Raw genomic sequence first — 27679 nt, 5'->3', positions numbered from 1 at the left:
GTGAGCCAGCTGCTCCAAAATCAGTGCCATCCCACAGAAGCTAATGTACGTTCATACCACATGGATTGTGCTCTCTGTGGTCAAGAATGCGACATGGACATTCTGTCTGAGGATAGTGTAAAAGAAGCTGTCATCACGAAGACTAAATTATGTATTTTGTTCCATTGATTGTATCTTTAATTGTTTAAAGCATAAGAACCTGGAATTACAGTCACATAATTGGATTTAAGGCACACAATGTACAAGTATTTATAAAATCAGTGTACAAAGTGGGCTGCATATAATATCACTGAGTAGAAAACAAATATACAGGCCATAAAAATGGAGTCCCAAAGAGGAGGACACTATTAAAGTGCTAACAAGAAAAAGATGTACATAGTTCATTACATGCATTAAAACAGCCTTGTATTTTATTCCTGTGATTGCCAAAAAATAACAAACATCATAGAAAAAAAGTTAAATCAACACTTTGTCCTGCGTTGACATCCACCACGTGGGTTTGCTGCACCATGTCTTCTGAGGTTGCTGTGACAGAATAGATGCCAGGAGAAACTTCAATGTAGATGTCTTTGGAAGCTTGTCTGGTCTTTGGCGGGGTGGGGGGAATAAGTTTCATTACTCTTTAGTCATCTTAGATTTCTCACAAAAATAAAAATTTTGAATTTGGATAAAAAAATTACATTTCAGCCACTATATAAACATACTAGGATTTTTCAAAATATACAGGCAGCATGGACAAAACTGTGAAATGTTTCTGTCAATACAAAAATTAGCAAGTGTGACACTCAAGGTATTTAATCTGTTTCCCATTACTGGAAATAATCAATGTGCTGTAATCTCTGCCTCACAAAACTGAAAGTTACCAACCTAAACAGTTTTGAACATAAACCTGGAAAGTATCCATACAAGGCTGCTCCCGCTAATTTGTACTGTGGTACAGATGCCACATTTCTCGTCTTGTGTAGCTTAGAAGTTCCCCAGATTAATTTGGTGAGGTGTTAGGCTTTGAATGATAAAAAAAAGTTTTATTCTTGAGGAACAGGCATCTTCAGAGAAAGCATATGAGGGCCAATCATAACTGGCTAAGCAACTGTCATGTGCCTTGCTGCATGCCTTTCCTCAGCACAGGGAATGTGTCAGGAGCACAAATGAGGTGAGACTGGAGAACTGCTGGATTATTGTTGCTGATGCAATTCACAAGAGCCTAAATTTAAATCAGTGTTTGGCATTCTGTACCAGTCCAAAATATAAAGTAGACTCTTAACTGGTTACGTGCCAGAATGCCATAATCTGGTTTATAATTCATTGTGCAGGTCTCTGCCCATTCTACTGCCCACCTATACATACATTAGGATTGTGAATGCACCACTGGTAAATCTTCTGTGCCAACACAAAGTCTCCACACCTTATCACTGATTTTCACTGGCTTGATGCAAAATGATAAAAAAATGCTATACCTCAATTTAAAAAAAAAGTGTTCTATAAACTTACACGTTGCTGGCAAGTTTGAGCTTGACTGGGTGCCACAGAGGCTTCAGTTGTCTGGAAAGAAAAGGATACTATTTTCTAATGATACAACGCAAAAGGCAAATTCAGCCCCTGAGAGAGGGGGATGCTTTATATCCATGAAATCTTCCCCTCCACAAAAGGACCGATGTGACACTGATTGGTGCCTCCAGAAGTTACTCTGCCTCCCCGGCCCCAACAGAAGGCTCAGGTCAGTCCAGGTGTTCATATGCCCATGATGTCAAACCACATACATTAGTGCAAGCGTCACAGACACTAAGATGGATAACAATTATCCCATGGCAAGGGAAGGAATAACCTTTAATCAAACCCAAAACCACCTACTTACCTCTTCTTCAGAGGACTCCAGCTCTCTTTCCCCTGCTTGCCTGCCATGGTATCTGCAGATGTGTTTGATTTCATGCTCTTTGCATCTACAGGCTGCCGTGAAGCTATAGTACTTCTGGACAACAATAGAAACAGACTGTTATGTGGAGAAGCATGAAAGCCATGCTCACAACTACTGCAGATTTACTTCACAGCTACTGACCTTCTGTGTTAATTAGCTGGTTTGCTCTCATGTGAGGATGAAAACAATGCCTGGATGTCCACAGGACATCTGCCTTCTGGTACAAAACTGTCAGTGCTGGTTTTCGATGCCTGTCTCCTGACATAGGGACTCTCTGACACCTCAGACCTGAATTCATGAAAATATCAGAAGGAATGCTCTGGAAATATCTACCCGATCAGGGTCTTAAAAAAATTTCTGGTGGAAGAAAGCATCGTTTATGGCTCCTTAATAGGATGTATATGCAACCTAGGTGCTTTGCAACCTAGCCAGTGAAGACTGGTTCTGCAGGGCATGTGCAGGAGCAGCACTCTAAAGGCTGAACATTAATACTGAAAAATGTTAATACTGAAAAATAAGTTGATGGAGAAGCAAAAATGTCTTTAAGGCTGGTACCAGTAGCAGAGCCTTTGTGAGAATTGTATTTAAGTCCACAGCAGCCCTTTTCTGGCTCCACAGGAAAGGTCCTTGAATCTTCCCTGCTGCAAATTAAATACTTGAGTACAGCTCTGCTGCCACCTGTTGTCAACAGAGAACTCTTCCCAGGGTTATCTTTTTGATCACAGGGACCAAAAAGTTCCAAAAATCTATTTTATTTCACTTACATTTTCCTTGTCTTTGACTGTCAAGACTAAACAAAAATAAGGCCAATAGCAATTCCTTTTTCCAAATCTACTGCTGTGCTTTATTCCTTGAGGTTATGCACAGATCAACAGATTTGGTTGCTTGTATTGTGGTTTACTGTGGGGCTACATCCCAAAACACATCAAATACTCTGACCTATTGCATAACACTTCACAGAGCATCTCTGTATCACAGCAGGTCAGCTGGATTCTTACATGTGATGTAACAGAGCAAAGAAATGAAATCAAACTTTTAGAAAGAAATGTGGGTAAACGTTGGTCCCTTAGTAACTCCAAACAACTCACCTTAAATCACAATTTTAATTGTTTGCATTCAAGTGCCTAAATGGTCATGTTTGACTGTGGGTTTTGGTTTTTTTTTTTTTGCACTTTGTAAACTTTATCCGTGAACTTGTGGGCCTGAGAACTTCCCGCCTCCCGCTCCCCCCCACCCCCTTTATGACTCCTCTGTAGAAGATGGCTGAAACAGTACTGTCTTGGCTGATGCATAAATGTGGAAGTCATCCACTGCTTGTTCCAACTCTAATACTCCTCACAAGGCATAGGAGGAGTCTCTATACACTGTTATATTTTTGTTTCATTTTGTATAAAACACTATTCTGCCTGTTTTAGGATTAACTGGTTACTGTGTATGCACTGCTTTGAAATGATAAAGGAGTTGCTTAAGAGCTAATCATCTGGTGTGTGTTGAACTACTGTTTTCTCTAATTTAATTGAAGACTTATCCTCTGTTATTAACTCTCCTCCCAGCTGCATTAGGATAACAGATCCCGAAGGGCATATACAATGTAACAGTGATGGAGTTTCCAGACTTTAATGCAGTAATAGAGCTGCAGGGCTGCATTCACAAGGACAAGCTGGCAGAGACCGGCTCCTGGTCCGCGTACCCAGAAGAGTCACGACACCTAGCAGTGAGAGCCAACATGAAAGCAGTGGCGCTGTGCATCTGTGTGCCATACCTCTCAATTTCTGCTTATCATAAATAAGATACAGTGCCGCTCAGAACTGAGCCCACATTCCTTATCCAGTAGGAACATCCCAAATCAAATTTGCTTGAACAATACTGAGGAGGTCAACTCTAAATTGAGAGTGAATGTGTGACACAAAGCAATCTCTGCTAGAGATTCAAACTGTCCCTTTACTTCTACCAGACAGGACACACTGACTCTATCAGCCAGCACGAGCTGTTCATGCTGGCATGATGAAAACAAAGGGTTGTTCTGTTATAAAACCACTCCACACCAGCGATGCAGAGGTACTTTGAATCACCTTTCAGCACTGGAGGCAACTCTGTACATCGTGACATGCAACAAGCCTGCAGAGGGGCTGACACAATGTAATTTGTGATGTCATCTGACATTTCTGTGTCTCCAACCATACTGCCTTTCCACCAAATGGAGAAACCTTGAAAAACTCTACTAGTCTACTGGTACTGTCTATGAAAAATGCTGTTAGTGATGTTTATCAACTAAGGCAGTCTCAGTTGGTCAGGGTAACACTGGTGAAACCTACCTACATGGCGGCAAATACCTCAAATTTCTTAATCTAGGCCACCATTGCAGGCTCACTAGCCAAGCTTTTGCCAAGCAATGAGCAAAAGCGAAGCCTAATTTTTGCAGTTTTAGCAAAAGTAGTGCAAACAGGCTTCTGCCAGGCACATCATAAACACTCCCCTTTGCACAGGTCTGGAGGTAAAACCTCACCTCACATTCCTTTGTGGCTTGATTCATGAAGTTCACAATTGAAGCAAATGCTGCACTGAGACGTTCTGAATCTTCTTCCTGCAATTAAAGACAGTTTTTTGTAACTTGTAGCGTGGTGCTTGTTGCTTAGAGGTATAAAGTGTCAGGTGACTAAATGGCAAAACACTCGCCAGTGCTGGAAGCTGCCTCTAGGGTGAAACAGCCGTATGTGGGCCCGCCGCTGTGGTGCTTAGATTTAACGCAGCGAGCACACCGGCCTTGCAAGGCCCCCCACGCGCACCGGGCAACACCAAGGCACTTGCTACACCCCGGAGGTCACCGGGCGGACAGCTCGCCTCACTCCGCCGTCCTGCAAAGCACTGGTAATTTATTTGTTAAGTGCCCTCGACCGTTTCCCGCTGGCTTTGGGTAGCTAAAGCGCAGGGAGACGTAACCACGTGTGAAACTGCTACGCATTCTAAAACACCTCCAGCTCGCTAAAGCACACCCACGGCCCGGTCCCACGCGCGTACACACACGCACTAGGCCTCTGCAGGACAGGAGCTCTCCCGCCACCATTTCAGGGCGCAGCTCCTCGGTGCTTCTCATTCATTTTGCTGCATTTCAGCCGGCACGGCCGCCCCGCCCCGCCGCCGCCCGCAGCACTGACCGGGGCCGGGGCCGAGGCCGATGCCGATGCCGAGAGCCGTTCCGCCGGCCATCGCCGCCGCCGCCCCAGCGCCCGCTCCAGTACGGCGCGCGCCAGCCCCGCCGTCCGGCCCGCGCGCGCCCCCTCCATCCCGCCGCCGCCCGCCGTCACAGTGCGCACGCGCCCCCTCCCCGCCCACCTCCCCGGTGCCGTTAGGGGGCGCCCCCACCCCGCCAGTGCTGCGCTGCGCTGCCCCGCCCGGTGGAGCCGGGACAGAGCCCCACGAGCGCCCAGTTCTGTGGAGAGGTTAGGGGTCTTTGTTTTTCTCTCATGCCTGGGGCGGGCCGGCGCCCCGCCCCGCCCTACCCTGAGGTAAAGCCACCGCCCCGGGCTAGGGAGGGACGTCCAGGCAGGCTTTCCGCGAGCTTCTCCTAGTGGTGCCGTTGCGCTCTGGTGAGGCGCCGGACGACGATGGGAGAGAGAAGCCGAAGGGTGCTGAGTCCCGGCGTGCTCGGGGGCTTTGCCCTGTGGGCGCTGTAGTAGAAAGCAGTACTCCCTGCGGGGTTTTTTAAAACTTTTGAGGTACAAAGTAATAATTAAAGTACGTAGTGACGGTTGGCTGAGTGAAACAGGTATTGGTAAGAGGGTGGAGCATCAGGTGAGCAGCCAGGTCAGACCACCTGCAAACTATCATTGCATTTGCCCTCCAAAACAAAGCCCTTTTGCTTTGGTCAGTAAAAAGAAAGCACAGTGTGTTTTGGCCTGCTGCAATTAAGATTTGACAAACAGGCAAATATGCTCCCTGGGAGCTGTGTCTGGCCTGGGAGGGTTTTCCAGCAGGACAACGTGTATGTGTGAGGCCTTCCTCAGCCCAGCAGTGTGCGAGGCTGCTGTCGCGGCTCAGAACTACCGACCAGGCTTGGAAAGTGACTGTGGCTACATGTACATTAGAGCCATTTGCGGTGGCTTTGCTAACCTAGCTTGCGCTGAGGTGACGGTAGGAAGGGCAAAATAAGGGCATAAACTTTCTTTAAGTGCAGTATGGCCAAGGTTAACAAGTAGGCCCTGCTTTTTCAAGTCCTTTGTTCTTGTTTGTGGAGCTTTGCTAGCTGTAATCTGTTTGGCAAGCAAGAAAAATAATCTTCTCCTAGTTTACATTTTATTATCATCTTCCAGTTGCTTAAGCAGAGCAGCAGCCAGCTCCTGTAATAAACAAGTTCTTCACAGGCTGCTTGTTCATTAAAACACACCGAAGGCCCCAATTCCGTGTTCAAATACAACTTAATTTTAGGTTGGGTCTCCTGTGGTCAAAGTTGCCCAGTTGCTTGAGGTCTGGGGGACTGGATGCAATGTAATAAATGGGAGAGAAAAAGAATATTTGATAAAAGCAATGTTAGTGTGTTTGATGTGCTGGAGAAGCAGCCAGAACAGACGGCTGCCTGCTGAAGTGGAAGTTGAGCACCTTTGAGCATCATTCCTTGTTATCATTGGTCTCCTGGAGAGGTGGATGGGTTTGCTATCTTGCTGCACTTGTGAAATATAGTTGAAAAGGCCCTCCTATGTTGTTTTCCTAATGGGGAAAGAAAATTGTATTCATTTTATATTCCTTCCAGGTACTTGTAGCAGTAGCTTGTTGTTCAGGAGGTAAATTATTCCTTGTATGTTGAAATTTAAACTCCCACCATTTTTTGATGTTCGGTGACACAGTACTCCTTTTGCAGCTGAGTAAATACATCTGTCCCAAGAAGGCTGACAGCTGAAACAGCTTTTCCTTTGAAACACACATTCACATCAGAATCCAGATGAGAGTTACCCTCACTTCCTGTACGTTCACTCTTTTGAAATATAATGGAGGTTTGTGAAATGCTGGACGTTTACATCAGGTTTCCTTGTTGTGTGGAATGATAGAACAGAATATCTCATGACAATGTATCTCGTTTTGTTGATGAGGTGGAGAAAGCCAAGAACAGTTTATCTTGAGTACTCTGCTCTGAGTTCAGAGAAGTATCCTTGTGTAGGAAAGCTAGTAAGCATATGACTAACGCTGAGCACCATTTCAGTTCCATTGCTGTCAATGGAAGGAAAGTAAGCATATGCTTAAAGTTCGTAAAAAATCCAGTCTAAACCTACCCTCCTTTAGTTTATAACCATTACCCCTTGTCCTTGCTAAAGAGATTGACCCCATCCTTCCTATAGTCCCGCTTTAAGTACTGGAAGGCCGTAATAAGATCTCCCTGGAGCCTTCTCTTCTCCAGGCTGAACAAGCCCAACTCTCTCACCCTGTCCCCTCAGGAGAGGTGCTCCAGCCCTTGGATAATTTTTGTGGCCCTATCAGACGTCTTGTGCGGGTTTTGCATCAGCTAAAGCAGCAGAGGCACGTGGACAGGCGTGCCAGGGAGCTGGCCCCACGATGCTGTTTGCAGCCTGCGCACAGTAAGTGTGCTTTAGTGCTTGCCCCAAGTGGAGACCTTCGTCCCGCTCCGGTACGCGCAGCCCCTTTTCCTGGCGTCGGGAGGGACCCTGCGTGGGGCCTGCTGGCCGCGGCCCGGCTCCCCCGGGAGTGGCGTGTTACAGAGTTGCTCTCGGTAGCTGCTTTGGGCGGGCTGGATTTGAACCGAGGTACCCAGGATGAAGCTCAGAGGCACGCCGCTACCTCCTCTCCCCCCGCTTTCTCCACCGGCACGGCTGCTCCGGAGGAAGCCCTGGGAGCTGGGAGAACGCGGACGCCCCGCCGCACCGGGCGCTCGCCCGGCCCCGGCGCCCTGATTGAAACCATCTGCTGGGCGCCCGAGCGCAGGAAGCGCCGCTCGCTCCCTCCTTCCTGCCTTTCTTCCTCGCAAGCGGCTCCGCGCGGAGAGGAGTTTTTTAACTGGCAGTTTTTAAAATAAAACATAAGCGGTACCGCTTGTCCGGGGTAGAGGGAGGAAGAAGATTGTCGGACGGGGGGCTCAGCTCTCTCCTTTTCTTCTGCTCATCGCATCTCTCCGCGGACCGGCCGGTCCTGCCCGGCCCCAGCGGGCTGCTCCCTCCCTCCCGCCTGGCCAGGACCCGGGTTTGGGGCCGTGGGGAGGGGGGCGGCGCCCACCCCTCTGCGAGGCCGCGGCCGGGGCCCAGTGCTGCCGGCGGGAGCGGTGCCTCGGCCGCCCGGGGCTGCCCGGCCGCGGTGGGGCTGCAGCCCGCGCCGGGCTGCGCTGGGGGAGCAGGTTTCTTTGTTGGCTGCTGGGTGACTGGTTCCCATTAATCTCCCGCACTGGCCGTGGCCGTCTCCACTTCCTGCCTTCGCATACTTCTCTCTCCCTCGATCTCAGTCCCTTCCCTCCCCCTTCCCTCCCCCCTTTCTTTCCCTCTTCCCAGCTTCTCCAAATACGTTACAACCGCCCGGGCTGCGGGACGGGGGCTGTCGGCGTCCGGCGGAGGGAGCGCACCCCTGTGCGTCTTGGTAAGGGCCGGGAGCCGCGCTGCCGGGTTGGCGGTCCCCTCTGGGGACCCGGGCAGGGGAGTGGGGCTGGGGGGAGAAACGATCGGTCGTGCTCCGGCTCGCCGGACCTGCGCCCCGATAGCCGCACGCCTGCCGGGAGCGGGGCAGGCCGGGCCGGGGATGCGCGGCGGTGGGGGCTGCCCAGGCCCTGGGGCTCCCCGGGCCGCCGATCCACCGCGGCGATGTAGCTGCCGACGGCAGTGCCGGTGTGAGCCGGCCCCGCGACGCTGGTGGGGGTCCCTGCCCTGTCCGCGGGGAGCACAGATGGGCGCTGAGTCCTTGCGGACCGCACGGGTGCTCCCGCGCTGTGCGCCCTGTCCCACTGCTGTGCCTTACGGGACGTTTCTCCCTGCGTGGGTGGCCAAGGCAGAGGCGTCCCGGAGGGACAGAGCCCGGGCGACGGCCGCGGCGGGACCGGGTTAACTCTAACCGGGCTGGGGAGCCAGCCCGCCGAGTGTGGGGCTCCGGTCTGGAGGGAGACAGGGAGCAGTGGCACTTCTTTTCCCTTCCAGCGCCCACTCACATCGTCTATCTAGCCGACTGTAGTGCTTGCACGAGTGTTGAAAAGAGTAGAGGGGCCACCTGGACTCCAGTGGAAGACTTTAGGATCCCAAGACAGATTTAGCTGAAGAGCTAAGGGAGCTGCTTCAGCAGTTCACTTGGTGGGAAAATCAGATGTACTACTCTTGGCTTAATACCAAGCGTTTGCTTTACTAAGAGCAGTGGGTCACCGCAAAGAGTAGCGGCTACATATGAAAGTGCCTTCTCATGTCTACTTCAGTTTTATTGCTCAAATGTACCTTAGATTTTAGTAGTCAAGCTAAATGAAGACGGGCGCATAGTGTAATTCATATATATATAGACATGGAGTATGTCAACAGTAGTGTTTTCCATACTCTTGTTTCTACTGTTGCACTGACTTTGGGTAATAGGTTTTCTTTCATTTTTATTCTGAGTAGTCAGTCTTTAACTTCAGTCAGATATTGAATAATCCAGTAAAAACCACCTAGAGTGATCAAAACCTGTGGAAGATAAAGAGTGAAACTGTTAGTTATAGTCTGATTTCTGATGCTGCAGAGTAGGATAAACTGAAGTAAGGTTGATTTGCCTTTGAGACTTGATAATGTTTTGATTATTCATGGCTTGTATATAGTCAGTAGATGAAAATATTCCATATAGTGGAAGGGTAAGTCAGCAGAGTAAAAGTAAAAGTATTTTATGCATAAGGTGAGATTTGAGGAAATCATGTATGTTTAGGAATGTCAAAATTTAACTTTGCTTTTGATGATCAGGCTATGCAGGTGGCATAGAGGAGATCTGTTACCAGGTTGAAGGGGGAGGGTAAGATTTATGGCTTTGACCATTCATTTCCCTCTTGCTTTAAGATTAGTAACTTGAAGGAAAACTGCAACACATTTAAGCAATTACGATGACTTTATCAATACTTTATCAATTTCCCTGATAATATAGTCAAACACTGTAGTCTATATGCTGATAAGACTGACTAGACTGGCAGAAAACTGCCATCTTGCTTCTGGGGTGGAACCTGTTAACCTCTGAGAGTATGGAGGAGTGGGGAGCAGGGCTTCTTGGGGAGGAATGATGGGGTGGGTGGTGCTGAACCTCACTGGAGCATGGAGACTGTCCTCCTAAAAGTACATAACATGTGTTTTCCTTTCATGTGCAGAAATAAGGGAGTCCTGCCTGGCCTGGCTTTCTTCTGCTCCCTTCAGGGTGCTAAACTCCCCCAGTGAGCTCACTCAGTGTAGGCACCTCCAGTCTTCTACCCTTACAGCACTTTTGTACTGTGGCTGCCAGAATCTCCTCCAAGGAAATCAGGACCAAGCATTGCCACTTCTCTTTAAGCAAGCGACTTTTAATATATACTGTAGCTCTTTAAGGAGCATGTGACCCCTTATTATTGGTGACCCTGTAAACCATTGTGTAATCTGTTGACTGTAATGTACCATGCCAAATTATTCTTGGTTGGAAAGTCTTGCCAAGGACTTGATGGAATAGCATGATTTTATCCACTTTATTGTTTTCATTGTGTTTCATAAACATCTAAGACCCTCTGGGAAGAATCACTGGGGCGGCTGGGCCTCCTGTTTTTTAATTGCCGGTTAAATAAATTTTGCCAGTTTAAAAAAAATAAAGTGGTATGCAGGATCTCAGAATGCAGGATCTTGGAATGCCTGGAACTGCTAAGCACTCATGTTTAGGAAGCAGGACTATTTTTAGTGTAGGGACATTTAAAGAAATGATACTAGACCCTTGTGAAGAGGTCACTGTGAAATGCGCTGAAGAGCCTGCTTTTAACTGGAGAGTGAAACCAAGTTTCCCACAGCTGAGGAAAGCTAACGAACCAGATTTGTACTTTTCCCACTTAACTGAAGAGGGAGAGGATGGACTTTCTGTTAGTTTACAGTAGTAGGGGCGAGGAGAACCAAATTCTTATCATATAAAAAGAAGTAAAATCCTGGTCTTGGTGAGTTGCTTGGCTTTCTGATTCCCTCCAGTGAGTGTCTGCAATGGAGATGTAGGACTGAAAGGCATTCAACACTTTCTGAGAAGGACTGGGAACTGGCAGCTGAGAATGCAGTATATCCGTTGGGATCTGTGTTTGTGGGAGGTCACAACTCTCCTGAATGAATCCCTGGCTGTCAATCTTACCTATAGCGAAAAGAACTGGGGTAAATCTTATTAAAAAAGAGGGGGGGAAAAAAGCGTGTCTGGTGAGAACTCAAGGTGATTTGGGATCCTAAATCAATTCTGAATACGGGACTGAGGTTGCGAAATAAATTACTTTGGATCCAGAGAAGACTTTCCTCAACTGATCTGCCCAGAAAATAGAAGTACTTGCTTTTGATGGCTTAAGAGAATATGGTTTAGGTCAAAGTTACCACTGTGTGCTAGGTCCATCATGTTGTCTATGGGGTCTTGAGTAATCTAGATATGGTTAATGTAACCCAGTCTCTTGCAGGGCAGAGGACCAACATCTGGACTGATCAGACTTTCAGAATGTACCAAATAATAACTGAGTCGAGTTTCTGTCCAAACTTCATTGATGTCTTGTTTAACACAAGTTCAGTTTAGATTACAAATACTTCCCCCCCAGTACTGAATGCCATGTGTCTTAGTTTTGTCTCTATGCTGTAAAGTGTGCGCAACTGTTGCGTCTTAGATTTTTTGGTCTGCAGTTGGGATTTAGCGGGCAGTACAGATAGAGGCAAGTTTGGGGAACTGAATCCAAATATTTACATTCTCGATTTGGCCTAGTCCTTGTGCTTGTAAACAGTCATAGTCATATTGAACTTTAGTGAGGTTATAAGTGGCTTTGCCAAGCCTTGGAGAATCACACCCTACAAGACCTGAAATTCCCCCTTATGGGAAGAGTTTTGGATATGTTTTTCAGGTGTACGTACATCAGCTGAGAGTTAGTACTTGTCACTCTTAGCCCTAATCTGACTGCAAAATCTTTTCCTGTATCTTCCTTCTTTTTCATGTAGAAATGCCTTATGCTGGTGAGACGTGTCAAGTTAAATGTCATGGAAGAGAGGTGCTGCGTGGACTCTGGAAATTCTAGTCTCCTGTGCTGCTCTAGAGCTCTGCCCTGGTAGAGAGTGGCTGTGGTGAGGATCTACCTCCCTCTGTAGCTACCATTTTCCCGGTCCTTGCAGTTTGGGTGTGCAGAAATAAAGTTTGAGGACTAATTTGAACAATGGGGATGTTTGCTCATGGAGAATCAGATTTAAGTAATCTTTTCATTCATTTAGGCTTTGAACAGCTGTCAGATTTTTTTAGAAGCTTTTTATTCACTAGGGACTGAGTCTGAAAGTTGTGGGTGGGGTTTTTTTTTTTTTGCATTAGCAATTGAACTTTCTGAAGTCCACCTTACCACAAACTAGAGTATGCCTTTCTATTTGGGTCTGTTGCTGTTAACCAGAGTTTGAAATTAGATATGATAGTTCAGTTGTAGAGAACTTGAGACTATAGATAGAGGTGATTGAGTCGCAAAGAGTTACAGTAAGGGTTCCTACTCATCAGCTGAGGTCTGTTTGGAAGAAGACTATGCTAGCTTAAACCACAGTGAACATGTTTAGAGTAACCTAACTTTGTTCTCTATCTGGAGCATAGAACCGGATAGGTAGAACTGTCCAGGTAAATGAATGTTATAATTCATATAGCCAGGGCTTTTGATATGTTCTGTTGTAAACTTCTGACCTTGGAGATGTGTTTGTTAGGTTGAAGAATATTGGAAAAGAGTAGGCATTCATTTTTAATGCCACCTTTCACCATTCTTTGAAGATATGCTTGTTTGAGCTGTATCTGTCTGCTGAAAACCTGTCAGCCACTGCAGTGTAGCTGAGACTTCAGTGAATTTGTGCAAATGGAGAGGTCCTTAAGGACACCCTGAAAGCACAGTGAGATTTTTGTCAGAAATGCGCCCTGAGTGTGTTCTCACACACAGGAACGGGATGTTATTCCAGTTTAAGTATATCTGTCTCCTGATTTCTCTTTAAAATGAAGATGTAAAAATGCCTGATGTATGAACATTTAGTGTTAGCACTGGTGCCAACACAGGAAGTCAGGTCTTTGAGTTGAAACATTTAAGATTATTCCCTAACTCCCACATTATTAAAAACACTCTCTGTGTAAAGTTTTAATACTATTATTCATTTAATCATTTTGACGGGGTCGTCACACTGAATTAATGGTTTGCATTTTTTCCCCTTAAGAAAAATATTAGTTGTCTTCATGGGACACCCAGTCACAATCGCAGGGGACAGAGGCTAACCAGATAGCATTGTGCAAAGCTCCCTGCTCAGCCTGCTATTCCAAGTATTAGGGCAGAGACCAAAGTACTTTAGGAGGGCTGCCCTGGAAGATCTCACAACCCTTTTTCAGCGAGGAGCAGATGTTCCAGACATGGACTCTGTTCATTGTTCTGAGAAGTCCTTCAAGTCAGGAGATGGATCTGTCTCTTGACATTTTTGCTTTCAACATTGTTACTCCTCTGAGGGAGTGCAAATAGTTTTTACAAGACAGGGTGGAATGAATGAGGAGCTCTAATGATTTTGATCCTTTGTCCTGGTGGAAACTCTTATCACTCGAGGTCACTGGAGAGGGAAATATATTTGGCCTGAAGTCTGTGGACCTTCCTGTGTGGGTACAGCGTGCTAAAGAAAAATGGGGCATATTGCTTCGCTGTGTGTGAAAGTGCTTGTTGTTTGTGCTACAGGATTGTAATGATTGAGTTTCCAGTTTGCCTTGTCTCTTAATCCTGGCTCTAGGCTCACAAGATCCTGTTAGCCAGTGTTGTTCAAATGAGCTTCATTAACCAGGAATATTGTTTTGAAGATATGGCAGATCAACAAAGTGCAAAAGCTTACCAAATCTCCTGTGTGATGGCAGGTTCTGATTATTTCCACTGTTAGGTTGCAAATAGGATAGCAGTTCCACACCACAACTTGCATTTTACTGCCTGCTATATCCTTGCTATATTGTTAACTTTAGTCTTTGAGCAGAACGTCCCCCATGCCACTCAAACTGTGTAAGAAATGGCGGACTTGAGAGGCAAGATCAGAGTAGGAAGGGACAGAAAGGGATCAGAAGGAAAAGGCCTAAAATAATCTGAACCTCCCTGTAGACCTTTTGTAAATATTACTTAACAATCTCCAATTGTTAAAACAGCCTTCAGTACCCATCAATGCAATTCATGCACCTTTAGGTTTGTATGCATATTTCTCTGTTAGTGTTTTATGGATGCATCCCTTACCATTTCTCCTGTGAAAATGAGTAAATATCCTGAATTATTTAATTGACATGTTTAAAAAAATATTCCATGCAAGGAAAGCCAAGGACATGTACTAGGAGTTCATGCTGTCTCCTCCTCAGCACCTGTCTTGTCTGAAAGCCCATATGACACTCATGGGTACTCCTGAGCTTTAATGGCACAACCTTTTGGTATTAACAGGTCTCAGGATATCTTCTAAGCCTTCCTCCCTGCTTTCACAGGTGTTATCATTAGGCTCTGCCCTGCCCGGTGCCAGGGATTGGTGCTGCGGGGTTTCTTGCTGATTGGCTCAGTAATTTATTATCCTGTGAACGAACACCTTGTGTAGGACCCTTTGAAGCTTTTGCTGTCACAGTTGCAGAGCAGCCAACAGGGGAACTGGTCTTTCTTTCTAGAGATGTCCTCAGGCTTGGGAAGCGAAGGGGGATATTGCCATGTGGCACAGCTACCTTCTCTTGCAGTGCCAAGGTGAGTTGAGGATAATCTTCGTTGGCCTGCCCTGCCAACTTAGACAACACAGGTAACTCCCTAGAAATGAATAAATTCAAGAGAAGCAAGGGCTCTGAGAGCCCTGCCATTTTACATGTAAATAAAGCTTCATCTAAACCCCTGAGCTTTGGGGAAGCTTGCCTGTTAGCTCCCAGGAAAACATTTGTCATTCTTTTCTCTTTGGATTTTCTCAGTGTGTTTCTTTTCTTCTTTTTCCTTTTAGCCTCTCTCTCAAAGCACTCCAAAAACTGTATGTGTCATATCCTATAGTTGTGCTTTCACTGCACCTGGGCTGTATATGGATGCGAGGTCTAGATTTTGTGGGCACTACTTTAACTGTGGCTTGGGGTTCATTAGGCCCTACAAAAGGGATAAATCGTGACAGAGAGATTCTTCATTCGCCTGTGAGCACTGGGGCTTCTTGTTGTCACAGACATTCCCTGATAGCAGCTATCTGAGCTGCAAGAAGCCATTTGGTGACATATTCCTCTGCTTTGCCATTTTTTCTGATGTTCAGATTTGTACTTAGTGGAATGCCAAGAGAGATGTCAGATTGTGCTTTGCACCCTAAAACCATTATCACATAAGATTTGATTGAGATTCAGCTTTAATTCTGGCTTTGTTTGCCATTGAGTTCTCTCTCTGCAAGGCAGTTATCTCTGAGTTTGAGAAAGTAACAGAGAAGTTGATGAATGTGCAGCTAAATGATGTCTCCCAAATAAAACAGTAAGAGAGCCACGAAGTTTTCAGTGGCAAGCATGTGCTTCAGAGAGAGAATAACAGTGCAGGGTAAAAAATTATGAGAAAAATACATTGTTTGTTTATCCATCCACCTCCATGAGATTGCGCCTGGTGGGAGGACACTCCCCAGGATATGTGGCTGAAGGGAAGTGATTGTCTTATCTTTTCAGTGAGGTGGATTGTTGTATCCTGTGATATTTCTGGCAACAGAAAAAGTGAAAAGGTGAATACCTAGCATAAAAGCGCAGCCTGTAAGAAAGATGAGAGAATTTACTTTCTGCCCTGGGTGAAACCAACTTCTCTTTTGAAGATTAATTGTTCAATCCATTATCATTACTTTTAGTAGAGAGCATAATTATGCATGGAGCATGTGTGATGAACCAGACTGTAGTTTTTGGCATACTACTGTTGACCCAGAACTACTGTGGATAGACTGGTATGATAGAAGATTCTGGCCTATTCTTAAGCTTGGAAAGCCAGTAGAGGTTTTTACTCTGTAGAAGTGTACCTGGGCTACCAGGCTGGAGGTATGCTCTGGAAACAGAATAATTAAGTTCAGTGGTATATTCATGTGAGAAATTAAAATATCTAATGACTTTTGAGGGACATGCATATTCATGAGCCCATGGAAAATAGCTAAAAGACCAGGAATCCAGCTCTGGATAGCTTAGTGCTTTGTCTTGGACCAAAACTTCCTTTTCCCTTTCCCAAATGCTTTGCAGCAGTACAGGTTGGCAACCACGTCTGCTTATCCAGCCCACACAAACATGTAGTCCAAAGGTTAGATGGGTGGAGACCACACAAAGCAGCGTGATTGGACCAGGTGAATTATCACAGCATATAGGCAGTGTCTACTCAACTCTTCCTCACCAAGCACTTTATTTCTGGCTGTGACTTTTCAAATTATTTCTGAATCCAGCTCTTCCCCCCACCCTGCCATTAGGCAAAAAGTAAAAGGCAAGTCCATGTCAGCAGTTTTAAAAGAAGTTTTTTGTGGAGGCTTACCATGTCCCTAAATGTTGGATAGTCAGTGAGAGACTTTCTGATCCTATACTCACTGACATGCAAGAGATACTTTTTTTTTCCTTTTTTTTTTTTAATACACAACAAAGGGGCTTACCTCCATAACTTCTGAAAACTGGATGCAGGAATCTTATACCAGGGGCTAATAGCAATATGTTATTTTAATCTCTAGGCTTTATCATGTGGGTTTTAAGAATCTGAAGAATGAGGTCTTCTGAAGAAAACTAGGTTTAGTGTTTCTGGAATAGGGCAAATGACTATAAAAAATGGGCTAAATTCAGACAATGGCAGAAAGATGATGAGAGATTGCAACAGTGTAGCATCCTTTAATTTGTAAATCTAAAAGCACTTAACAGAATGTGAATGAAGGAAAGACTGCATATAACTTTGGTAGATAAGGAAAGCATCAATACAGATGAGAAAGTTCGGGAAGGTAATACTGGGAACAGATAAAGCCTTTTCTCTCCATTTTCAGTTTTCTGTCTCTCTTTGTTGATCCCCCCCAACTTCAAGGTGATTTCAAGTGAAGTTACTTAACAGGATAGTTTAGGCTTTTAATACCATGTTTCTTAACCATGTAATCTCAAATATTTATTAATGGACTAATATATATATAAAATATGATAATTTTTGATAAATTATGATAAATATGAAAAGCAGGAATTCTTCTGTATCTACTTATGTTTGATTTTTGGGAATGAGTCATATCTGGTATCTACTATTTTTCCTCCCCCTGCCCCATATCAATCCATGCCAAGAAGCAAAGACACATTCTTGTACATCAGCACCCAGCCTAGGTTTACATTTTATGTACAGTATATTTATCATAACTATTAAAAAGATAGTAATTTATCCACATCATTTCACAAATATTCCAAGTAGCATTTGTGCTGGTTTTGGCTGGGATAGAGTTAATTTTCTTCACAGTAGCTAGTATGGGGCTATGGTATGGATTTGTGCTGAAAACAGTGTTGGTAGCCCAGGGATGTTTTAGTAACCGCTGAGCAGGGCTGACACAGAGTCAAGGCCTTTCCTGCCTCTCACCACACCCCACCAGCGAGCAGGCTGGGGGTGCACAAGGAGCTGGGAGGGGGACACAGCCAGGACAGCTGACCCCAACTGACCAAAGGGATATTCCACACCATATGGTGTCATGCTCAGCATATCAAGCTGGGGGAAGAAGAAGGAAGGGGGAAGATGTTCAGACTGGTGGTGTTTTGTCTTCCCAAGTAACCCTTACATGTGATGGAGCCCTGCTTTCCTGGAGATGGCTGAACATTTGCCTGCCAACAGGAATCAGTGAATGAATTCCTTGTTTTGCTTTGCTTGCACATGCGGCTTTTGTTTTACCTATTAAAGTGTCTTTATCTCAACCTATGATTTTTCTCACTTTTACCCTTCTGATTCCCTCCCCCATCCCTTCGGGGGTGGGGGGGAGTAAGCAAGCGGCTGTGTGGTGCTTAGTTGCCGGTTGGGGTTAAACCATGAAAGTGTGCTGATTAAATTAGCTGCAAACCCCTTTTTATTTATGTAAATAGACATTAGCCTTTATACACAAGTTAGCACAGCAGATGTTTCAGTTATCCCTAAACTTCATTTTGAGCAGGGAGTGGAGGAGAAAAAGACTCTTTCTGCCTTCACAATTTCCTGCCTTTATGAGTTCTCAGCTCTATACAAAGCCTTAACCAGGCTAGATTCAAATAGAATAAAAAAATGGTCTCTTTGTAGAACCCTGCTGAGATTTTCTAAGTCACTCTCGTTAGGTGCTCACTTTCCATTAAAGCAAGTTTGAACCACATACAAAAATCCTCAGCGTGGCTTTGGCCTGATTTTTTAACCATAAAACATCCACATGCTCTTCTTAGATGGAACTCAGGATCTTCACGTTAGGAATGTGATTAAGTGTTGCAAGCAAAAGTCAAAAACTTATTGTTTCAGTGTCTTCCTTGTATTAAAGATACTTATATGTGTCTGTATGTATCTCTACTGAAACAGAAAAGTACCTCTTCCTTAAAACAATTTTACCCCAAAATGTCTGCTTTACTTTTGTCCTCAAACTCAGAAGAAAACAGCTTTTCTCTTTAACGTCAGTGGTTTTGTACTCTTATCCCTTTGAATTTTATCCGCTCTGGGAATAATGACCCATAAAGAAGAGCATGTTCATCTTTCTCCAAAAGGGATTAATTTCTTTTTCAGAAGCAACTACTATTAAGTACAATGTCTACAGAAAGACGTGAATTGAGGTAAAGAGATCCTAGCTTGCAAATCTCTTGCCCTGTTCCCTGTTTTGTTGTTCGCTCACTCAGAAAGCCTCTAAGTCATTCCATTTTTTGCAAGCTCAGTTTCTCTGTGCATCTGCAAGGGCATAACTGACATCTCTCCACGTATTCCTGAGATTTGCATGTTAAAGAAGCAAAAGTTTACTAGATGTTTGAATTAAGCTCTTTGCTATGGTGTGTGCCTTTGTCATTTGTTGCATTTCATAGAATCATAGAATCGTTAAGATTGGAAAAGACCCTTAAGATCATTGAGTCCAACCGCTAACCTATTACTGCCAAGTCCACCAATAAACCATATCCTCAAGCACCATGTCTACCCTTTTTCTAAATACCTCCAGGTATGGAGACTCAACCACTTCCCTGGGCAGCCTGTTCCAATGCTTGACAACCCTTCCGGTGAAGAAGTTTTTTCTAATGTCCAACCTAAACTTCCCTGGTGCAGCTTGAGGCCATTTCCTCTCGTCCTATTGCTTATTACTAGGGAGAAGAGTCTGAACCCCACCTCGCTACGACCTCCTTTTAAGTAGTTGTAGAGAGCAATAAAGTCTCCCCTCAGCCTCCTCTTCTCCAGACTAAACAACCCCAGCTCCCTCAGCTGCTCCTCATAAGGCTTGTTCTCCAGACCCTTCACCAACTTCATTGCTCTTCTCTGGACACACTCCAGCACCTTGATGTCCTCCTTGTAGTGAGGGGCCCAAAACTACACACAGTACTCGAGGTGGGGCCTCACCAGTGCCGACTACAGGGGCATGATCACCTCCCTGCTCCTGCTGGCCACACTATTCCTGATACAAGCCAGGATGCCATTGGCCTTCTTGGCCACCTGAGCACACTGCTGGCTCGTGTTCAGCCGGCTGTCAACCAACACCCACAGGTCCTTTCCTATCCTGGGAAAGATGTGATGGGCTGAAGTTGCACTCTGAGGGTTGATGGCAGTTTTACTGTGAAGTTTCAGTGAGCAGAAGATTGGGCCTGAAAAGTACGTGTAACTCAGGGAGCTCTGAACTTAGGAATGCAGCAGTACCTTGTGTTTGTTCTGCACTGACACCTCTAGCCAAGCAAAGAAAAGGTGTTGACATTGGAAGGAGCTGCAGCTATGCTCCTTTACTAAATATGAGGTGAATCCCTGAAGGGAAGGAATAGCAGTGATGTATGACATGGCAAAGAGTATTCAAGACAACTCCCTTTAAGTAGCTGGACCCTCCAAGGCACCTGAAAATTCACCAACTGCTAGCTGGGCACTCTTGTTAGAGGCTCAAAGCATACAGGTTTTACAAGCCTATTAAAGCAGAACTGTGCAAGGTCACTGTTAAGCTATTTTTTGTGATGCAGTAGTTCTGACTTACATTTTTTCATCATATTTCCTATTGTCCAGTAATTGTAGCATCTATCAGGTTGCACTTGCATTTAAACAAAATAGTACAAACATGCTTACAGTTAAACATGCTACATGAATACCTTACTTTACTGCTTTATTACATGTGTAACAAATCTGTTTGGCAGCCATCTAATAGGAAATGGTGTATAGGTCTCTCTTGCACATTTACTGGGCTCTAAAGTTTTCAGGTTCAGGTTAAATGGGGTTTTACATAATACTTTATCTGAAAAACCTTTCGAATAACCTTATTTCTTTCTCAGTCCCTTGGATTATGTGGGAACTCTGTTAGTTGTTTATATATGCCACCTGCTTGAATTGCTAGAGTTATTTCAGGCCCCTGAAGCAAACCTGGCTGCAGCTTTTCCAAAATACATTGTTGTACAGTGTAAATTGCATTTGGGTCAAATTTTTTTTGAGCTATGTGGGTAAAATACAGTAGGAGAATAAGCAGGTAACAGAAGCTTTATTTACACCCTCAGCTGTGCTTTGTTTTCTGCAGTGTCTTTTTACTCATGCTTGGTATCAGAGGTACCACAGCTGTAAGTTTTTGTGTGTGGTGGTTAGTTTGTCTTTGTTTCTTTATTTTTTTCCTATCCTGTCCTCTCTGTTGTGGAAGAGATGCAGGCTGGCTAAGGGAGCAGCTCTCTTTTCCTCCCCCAGTAATTTTTCTGGTCCTTTTCTACATTCATGTAGACATTTCCACAGAGATTGGATCATGAGCTGAGTTGGCTGATCTTTTATGACAGCACTTCATTTTATTTACCAAAACTTTCTTTCAGTACCATACTAGATATGTTGCTACCCTGGAAACTCTCTCCCTTCCTTGTAAGCTGATGGTGGGAGATGTTTTAAACATCAGGCCAAGCTGGATGGCAATTTTTGACTCAGACAGGAAAAGAAGTAACACTAAAGAGACAGAAAGTGGTTTCAACTCACGTATCTGAGACTGAATGGAGGTGATTTTAGTATACTTGCTCCTTGTTTTCCTCTGAGCTGCTCTCTGGCCTAAGGGAATCACTTCTGCAAAGTCTCCTTGGTTTAGGCAGTTTGTGACTTGCCCCCTGGCCCCACAGCTGCTCCATCCTCAGGCGGTTTGGGCATGTGTTTACACTGGGAAAAATGCCAATTGCATATTTGGGACTGAAACCCCATCTGTTTTTTTTTTTGAGAAAGAAAAAAAAATCCTAAAAATGGGTCTGTCTTTTATATTTTGTAAAGGATGTTGTTCAAGATAGGGGAAATAGAAGTTTAAACCTTGAACTATGTAAATACTTGCATAATCTCAGAAAAATACAAGTGTATTAAAGTGCATGAAAACAGCATGTTACTGAGTTTCTTAGAAGAGGATAGTGAAGTAATGGAAAGAAAAAAGTTCCCAACAAGGTGCAAATGAAGTTAGATCTTCCCAGTGGTTTTGTTTCCCATTTAGAAACCTGATCCATTGATAGTTTTCTCTACTATGCTTAGCAGCAACAGCAAATGAATTGAAACGTGGGGACAAACATACGTTTTTCTATGGCTAATACTTAACAAGATCAGGGTTACATAGCCTGTAAGGCTGAGTGATGCCCAGTTGTTGTCCACCTGGGAGTGCAGTTGTAAAAAAACCAACACCTTTAATGCATTGGCTTTTTGCTCTATTTGTCTAGGAAGCAGCTCCTGGGGGATTGCTGCACTGCGTGGAGTGTGGTCCTGGTTGGAATTTGCAATGACCACCTACAGTGCTTTTCCTTAATATCAGGCTGAACCTCAGTCTTTTCTGCCATGATGTTTGAGAGACTCATTAGGAAAAGTAGCCCATATCCCACTCCCCTGCTTCTTGGAGTACTTCTTACTCCGTTGAATGTAAGAGTGAAAAAAATCCCAGTATGATAATGTTTTACCCTTGCTTAAAGAAAAATGTAAATTTTTCAGCAGGATTGGAAGCAGTGTGGAATCTGCCTTTGAATTAGGATGAGTGGGTTTGGCAAAGCAAGGCGTGTGATGCGAAGCTAGTTTTTGCAAGGTCCTCTAAGACTTTCTGACTAAACAGTTTCTCATGAGCTAAACAGCACTGGGAAAGGCTTGCTATGTGGGTAAGGGACCTCCCAAGAGCATATTTGGTTCTGTGATTCAGCGTATGGCATCTGTCCCCTGAACAGAGAAGACATGTCTCAGTGGCCCAGCAAGGAGTTGAGAGCACAGTCCTGTTGCAGACCATGGCTTTCAAATGAGATGTGGATCAGGTGCTGGACTTAGTGACTTAGCACTTGTGCCTGTCTGCCTGAGGAGTTATTACATCTTGTAAATTTAAACAAATGTTCTAGACACTCTGAGCTCACAAGAATGTAATAATGATTGCCATACAATATTAAAGTGTCATCTAAAGATAACACAAGCTCAGCCCACCAACACTATTAAACAATCATAAACAGTACAGATTAAGTTAGCCAGTAAATCAAACCATGAAAAAAACCTTCCCTTCTACCCTTACTAACCCCCACAGAGACTTGTTGCTTTTGACTCCTCCTTGAAAGATTGCCAGATTTGGGAACATGGAATATTTCTGACCAATTTGGCATCACGCACAGGGTGCTATTTAAATTCTGGTTTGGTTAACGGCACTTTTGCTTCTGCAAACTTCCCCTCTTGCTCTAAATGGATACAATAATATTTTTCCCTTCGTACCCTCTATACTTCTGTGGCTTTGTACTGTTAAATGAGTAGTATGCTTTGCTCCAGAGACAGCTATATTTCAGCACTTAGTGGAGCAATTTGTGTGAGTGCCCACTTTTCACTATTTATTTTTCAAAGGTGGTGCAAGTTATTAATTACCAAATGCTTTGAAATTCTTCCTTGAGCAACATCATATGACTTGGAGCAGTGTTTGAGTCAACGAAGGCTTAAAGATGTTTCTTGTATGTGTTTTGAAATCTTCAGGTCATATTTGTGCAAGTGCTAATACCTATCTCCAATATATTTCATTGCAATTACATTTTCATTGCAATTCTCCAAAGTGACTGGAGCCATTACTAGAGCTAATTTAAAGTTTTTGATTAAATGAAACATCATTAAAATATGCTATTTTGATGGTGCTGAACACTCTGTGGAATTAAGTTGGTGCTAGGAGAGCTTCCTAAGAAGCCAGAGCAGGCTAGAGGCCTGACTGAAACAGAGACAAAGCCAGCAACTGGTTTTTATGGGAAAATGGACATATCAGCACAACTGTCTTATTGTGCAACACAAGGTTTTTTGGTTTCATTCAAACATTAAATAAAAGCAAAGAATGAAACTGTGAATATTGTAATGTCCTTGAATGACTTTAGCCAGTATCTCAATTTTGTAGATTAAATTACTTTCCTGGAGTTGCCTAATATGCCAAAGATGGAGCTGGGGTTTTATGTCCTTCGGCCACAGAGCTGCCTTTCTGATACTTCACCATCGCTTAACAAGGTACTTACTTTACCGCTTTTGCATAAGCACTATTATTTTCCTCCAGAAATTAAACTTCCAGTTCTAAGCAGAGTGAAGTGTGTAGATAAATAATGACAGGGAATTTCTCCTGCTCAAAGAAAAGGGAAGATAGCTCTACCTTTAGCTTTAAATGCTAACACTGTAAATGAGAACAAAACATTAACGGTTTCACTGCTGATATATTGCAACAGTTCTGATTTTCTTGGATTAAAACAGGAGTTTGGGAGCAGAGGTGGAACAGGAATTCATTTCCTCAGTTTATGAAAAATAAAATGGATTCTTGCTCTTTCTCAGTATCTCTAACAATGTACCTGTTACGACACTACAGAATAGATGGCAGGAAAATACTAAGAATATACCTGTGGCAGGATGGATTTCACATTGAAGTTTTTGAAAGTAACTGATACAGTCAAGTAATGTTGTGCTGCCCCACCCTATCTTCTTTTAGGTCATTCTAAAAGACAACACTCACTCTGCATCGCTTTGCTGTTTATAAAGTGAAAACAAGGTACTGCCTTCAAGTCAGAAAAGGCCTTCCTCTAACAAATGGTAGAGACTCAATGCCCCATTTGTTGTCTTGACATTTTGTTTTATTATTCCAGTTTGTAGGGTGGTCTCTGGAGGTTTCTAAAGTATGCATCAATAAGAGAGAGAAATGCACTCTTATTTTCTTTTGGGAATGTTGGGGATTTTAGCTTGGAGACAGGCTTGGCTGTCTGTCTAAACCCACCTCTCATTCTTATTGGCATTGGCAGGAATTCAGGTAGCATAGCACCCTCATACTTAATCTTCTAGTTTTCCTTGCATTTTATCTCTTGTCTCTATACCTACCTTCATCGTCCATGCCATGCTGTTCACTAACAAGTCTATGGTCTCCTTGTATTTTTTCCATTGGCTAACTTTTATTACCTTTATTCATTTTTCAGTGTTGTCTACAAGCACCAGTTAGTGATTGAAGCCAAATTTCTTGGTCTTTCTACATCCCTAAACTCTGTGTGTGTAACCAATAACAAAAATCCCTTTTTAATTGGAAAAACACAGCTATAAGAAGTGGACAGGAGGAGGAGAAATACATGTTAACTTTCATCCATTTATTGGTAGTATACGAAAAAGTAGTCAAATATGTCACCCTTTAACAATTCTCAAAGGTTGTGGGGGGTCTGTGCTCTAAGCGGGTTTATGCAGCATTGGTCTTGAAAAGTTATGTATGGGAATCTTCATTGTATATGGGAGAGAAATTGTGTTTATATTCCAGAATATAAATGAGATGCTAACTTGAATAGCTTGGTAGCATGGAATGTCTGTCTTTCCTTCATAGCTTTACATAGTTCAGTGCTTCCCCTTCTTCATGTCCTCATGGCCGAAGAATGCAGACGAATAGCTGAAAAAGGTTTGTCTCCAGTGTTGTTAGGTCATTAAGGTTCTTGGCCAAAAAATCTCCCTGACCTCCGTGGTCAGAGGAAACCGCATCAACAGCAGTATTTTAAGGAGATTATACCTAGTGTGTCTCAGCTGTTGTGTATGAGGTATGAGGCCTAAGGGGATAGAGCAGAACCTGCTGTAACTCTTGTTCTCATCCTTAAAGGTTTTCACTCGATACATACTTATGCTTCATTTCATGCAAGGATAATTCTGGCAGAAGATACAGAGAGGTATTCTTCCTGTGTCCATATTTTTGTAAGACTTCAGGACACTGCCCATCAAAATCCTGAGAACGGAGGGTCTGTTGGCCTCTTCAGCTGAAGAAATTCAGCTCTTTGATGGAGCTGGGCATCAGTTATGAAAGTATGTAATTGACACTGAACTGATTGTACCACAAGTTTTTGCCTTTCAAATTTCAGGGCAAACTACTTCTAACAAATCCATGTATGTGGACATGAAGCATTTTCATTCTTCTATCGGGGAGTAATCAGCACAGCTTTCTGCTATATGGCTAATGCCTCCAGCAAATTTTCTATGAACTGGAGTCGCCCTGTGGCCTTGCAGCACAAATGAGCCTTTGACAGGTGTGATCTGAGAGAGACTGTTTATGACAGACACTGGAAGTGTTGTCAAGCTGGCATCAGGGGAGCACCTGAAAAGATAATACTTGATCAAGGAGAAGCATCAAGAGCCAAATCCCAGGATGCTGAGTTCCAGCAAGTGAATTGGAATCCTGCACGAAGCAATAGAAAAACTTTGTGGAATATTCTGTATTCTGCCTGCATTACAGCAGGCTGTTTCTATATTTCTGAATATAATCAAATACCCTAAATTGCATAAGTTGTTTGCAAAGAGGTTGATAAGAAAACAGTGGTGGCATATGCCTTATCTCTGTCTTTCTCATAGTGGATGCTCCTGCTCCATCACAGTTTTCACTGATCGTTTGGAGTTGTCACTGCATTTATAGCTCACTGGGTTCTGTGCTGTGGGACGGACCTGTGGGACTCCCAGGGCACCCATGCCAGCCCACTTTTGCCCTTTATTATTACCTCTTCGTACAGAACATGAGTGCGTCTTTTGTAGGCATGTGGCCCAGAATGACCACCAAAGGCTTGAAAGGCTTGTGTTAGTGAGCAAAGACCCCTCTTTATCTTCTGAGAGGGACCCCCATCTCAACCTATCCCCCCAAAACAGAATATGTAGGCAGTGACACTGCAAGAGCTTTTGCATGGCTATTTAGAGACAAAGCTTTTCTGGGGGAGGGAGGGGAAAAAATCAGTGGTATACTTCACCGTGTATGCTTTTTAACAAGGAAATAGAAATCGTCCAGATTTACTAAGGAACAGTAAAACTCCCTGGTGCCTTCTGAAACCATTGTGTGCAATGACATGTAATACCTGAATGCAGTGTTTGAGCTAAAGTCTGTTGAAATAAGGGGCTGTCATTCTAATGGTTTGAGTAAGCAGACTTTGGGTAAAGCTCTTGGGAAACAGCAATGTTGCCTGAGACTTGGAGTATATTTTGTTTTCTTTTAATGAATAAGGCTTTCTTCATGGCTTTTCTTCTTGAAAAGCGATGTTTGCTCTGTAGGGTATGAATCACTGCAAATGGACCGGTTCATTGATTTTAAAGGTGTTGCCTCTTTACTTGACTAAGCAAGTAAAACTTTGCTACTAGCCAGGTGGTGGCTGGGATTGTTACAAGCATAAGATATGTAATGAGATAAATTTTTTTTAGCAGAGGGATATTCTAATTAAAAGGCAGTGTTTGGATTCTGCATGTGCTCACTACTCCTAAGCACAGGAAAAGTAGTGAGGTTAACACTCTTGTACTTTGCTACGAGGCACGGACTTCACTGACTTTTGGGGATATCCCTATGTGAATTAGAAAAGAGGAAGGAAGATTCACTTTTGAATAACTTTTTTTATTCTTCTTGAAATATAATCTGAATCGTTGTGTCACACAACATGTAGTGTTTAACTTTGAAATTAAAGTCCAACGATACTTCAAAGTACAATTTTTGTTTTGAAATGAAATCTCAATATGCTTAATTTTAGAAAATGTTGCAGAAAAAACATGTCTTTAATTATTTACAGGCAAAATATTTCAGTGTAGATTTCGTACCACCAAATCTTACTTTTTGATTAACAAAATGTTTAAAGCAATTCTACTTGCTTGAATATTCTTGTCCATTTTAACAGTCATTGAATCGTCCAGATCATTTAGTCCCAATCTCCTCTAGATCCTTGTGGCATACTGATTTTTAAGGCAATCTCTGCTTTCTGAAAATTGAAACAAACAATGCAGGTAGGTTATTTAGAAAGTAGAGAGCTGTATGTAAAATGGTACCTCTCCCAAAACAAAATTATCTATATCAAGGAACAGTACCTCAGTTTTCTGGTGGGCTACGAAGCCACTGAGAAGTTTCCTATGCAGTTTATATCATTTTGAAAAAAAAAAACAGATTTGAAGCTGACGTGTAATTTCTCCATTAAACTTATACCCCATTTCTGTCTTGTATTAGTTTTGCACATCACTGCATCACTTTGCAGAACCTGCAATAACTTCTG

At 43.7% G+C, this 27679-nt stretch overlaps 2 protein-coding genes across 6 annotated transcripts in view; one reads left to right on the top strand and one right to left on the bottom strand.

Annotated features, from left to right (window-relative positions):
* Positions 1-388: 388 nt before the first annotated feature.
* Positions 389-5205, bottom strand: AKIP1 (A-kinase interacting protein 1). Of its 2 annotated transcripts, none has more exons than XM_075094772.1 (5): positions 5071-5205; positions 4422-4499; positions 1856-1969; positions 1492-1542; positions 389-586 (listed from the first exon to the last, which is right to left on the bottom strand). In XM_075094772.1, exons 1-5 carry the CDS (start codon positions 5197-5199, stop codon positions 443-445), a joined length of 516 nt encoding a protein of 171 aa, XP_074950873.1. In that variant the 5' UTR covers positions 5200-5205; the 3' UTR covers positions 389-442. The 2 variants fall into 2 exon arrangements, with proteins under 2 accessions (XP_074950873.1, XP_074950874.1); XM_075094773.1 differs by having other exon boundaries at positions 4944-5144.
* A 994-nt stretch (positions 5206-6199) lies between these two features.
* The window catches only part of DENND2B (DENN domain containing 2B), a 185394-nt gene continuing 163914 nt past the window's right edge, over positions 6200-27679 (top strand). For 3 of the 4 annotated variants that reach the window (XM_075094768.1, XM_075094765.1, XM_075094761.1), the window contains exon 1: positions 6200-8488. The gene's annotated coding sequence lies outside the window, so the exon portion shown is untranslated. Of the gene's footprint in view, positions 8489-12036; positions 12160-27679 lie in introns of all 4 variants that reach the window. The other variant, XM_075094762.1, reaches the window with a different exon arrangement.

Source organism: Phalacrocorax aristotelis, chromosome 5, assembly GCF_949628215.1.
Source record: "Phalacrocorax aristotelis chromosome 5, bGulAri2.1, whole genome shotgun sequence".
Classification (NCBI taxonomy): domain Eukaryota; kingdom Metazoa; phylum Chordata; class Aves; order Suliformes; family Phalacrocoracidae; genus Phalacrocorax; species Phalacrocorax aristotelis.
This window is presented reverse-complemented; position numbering and strand designations above follow the sequence as displayed.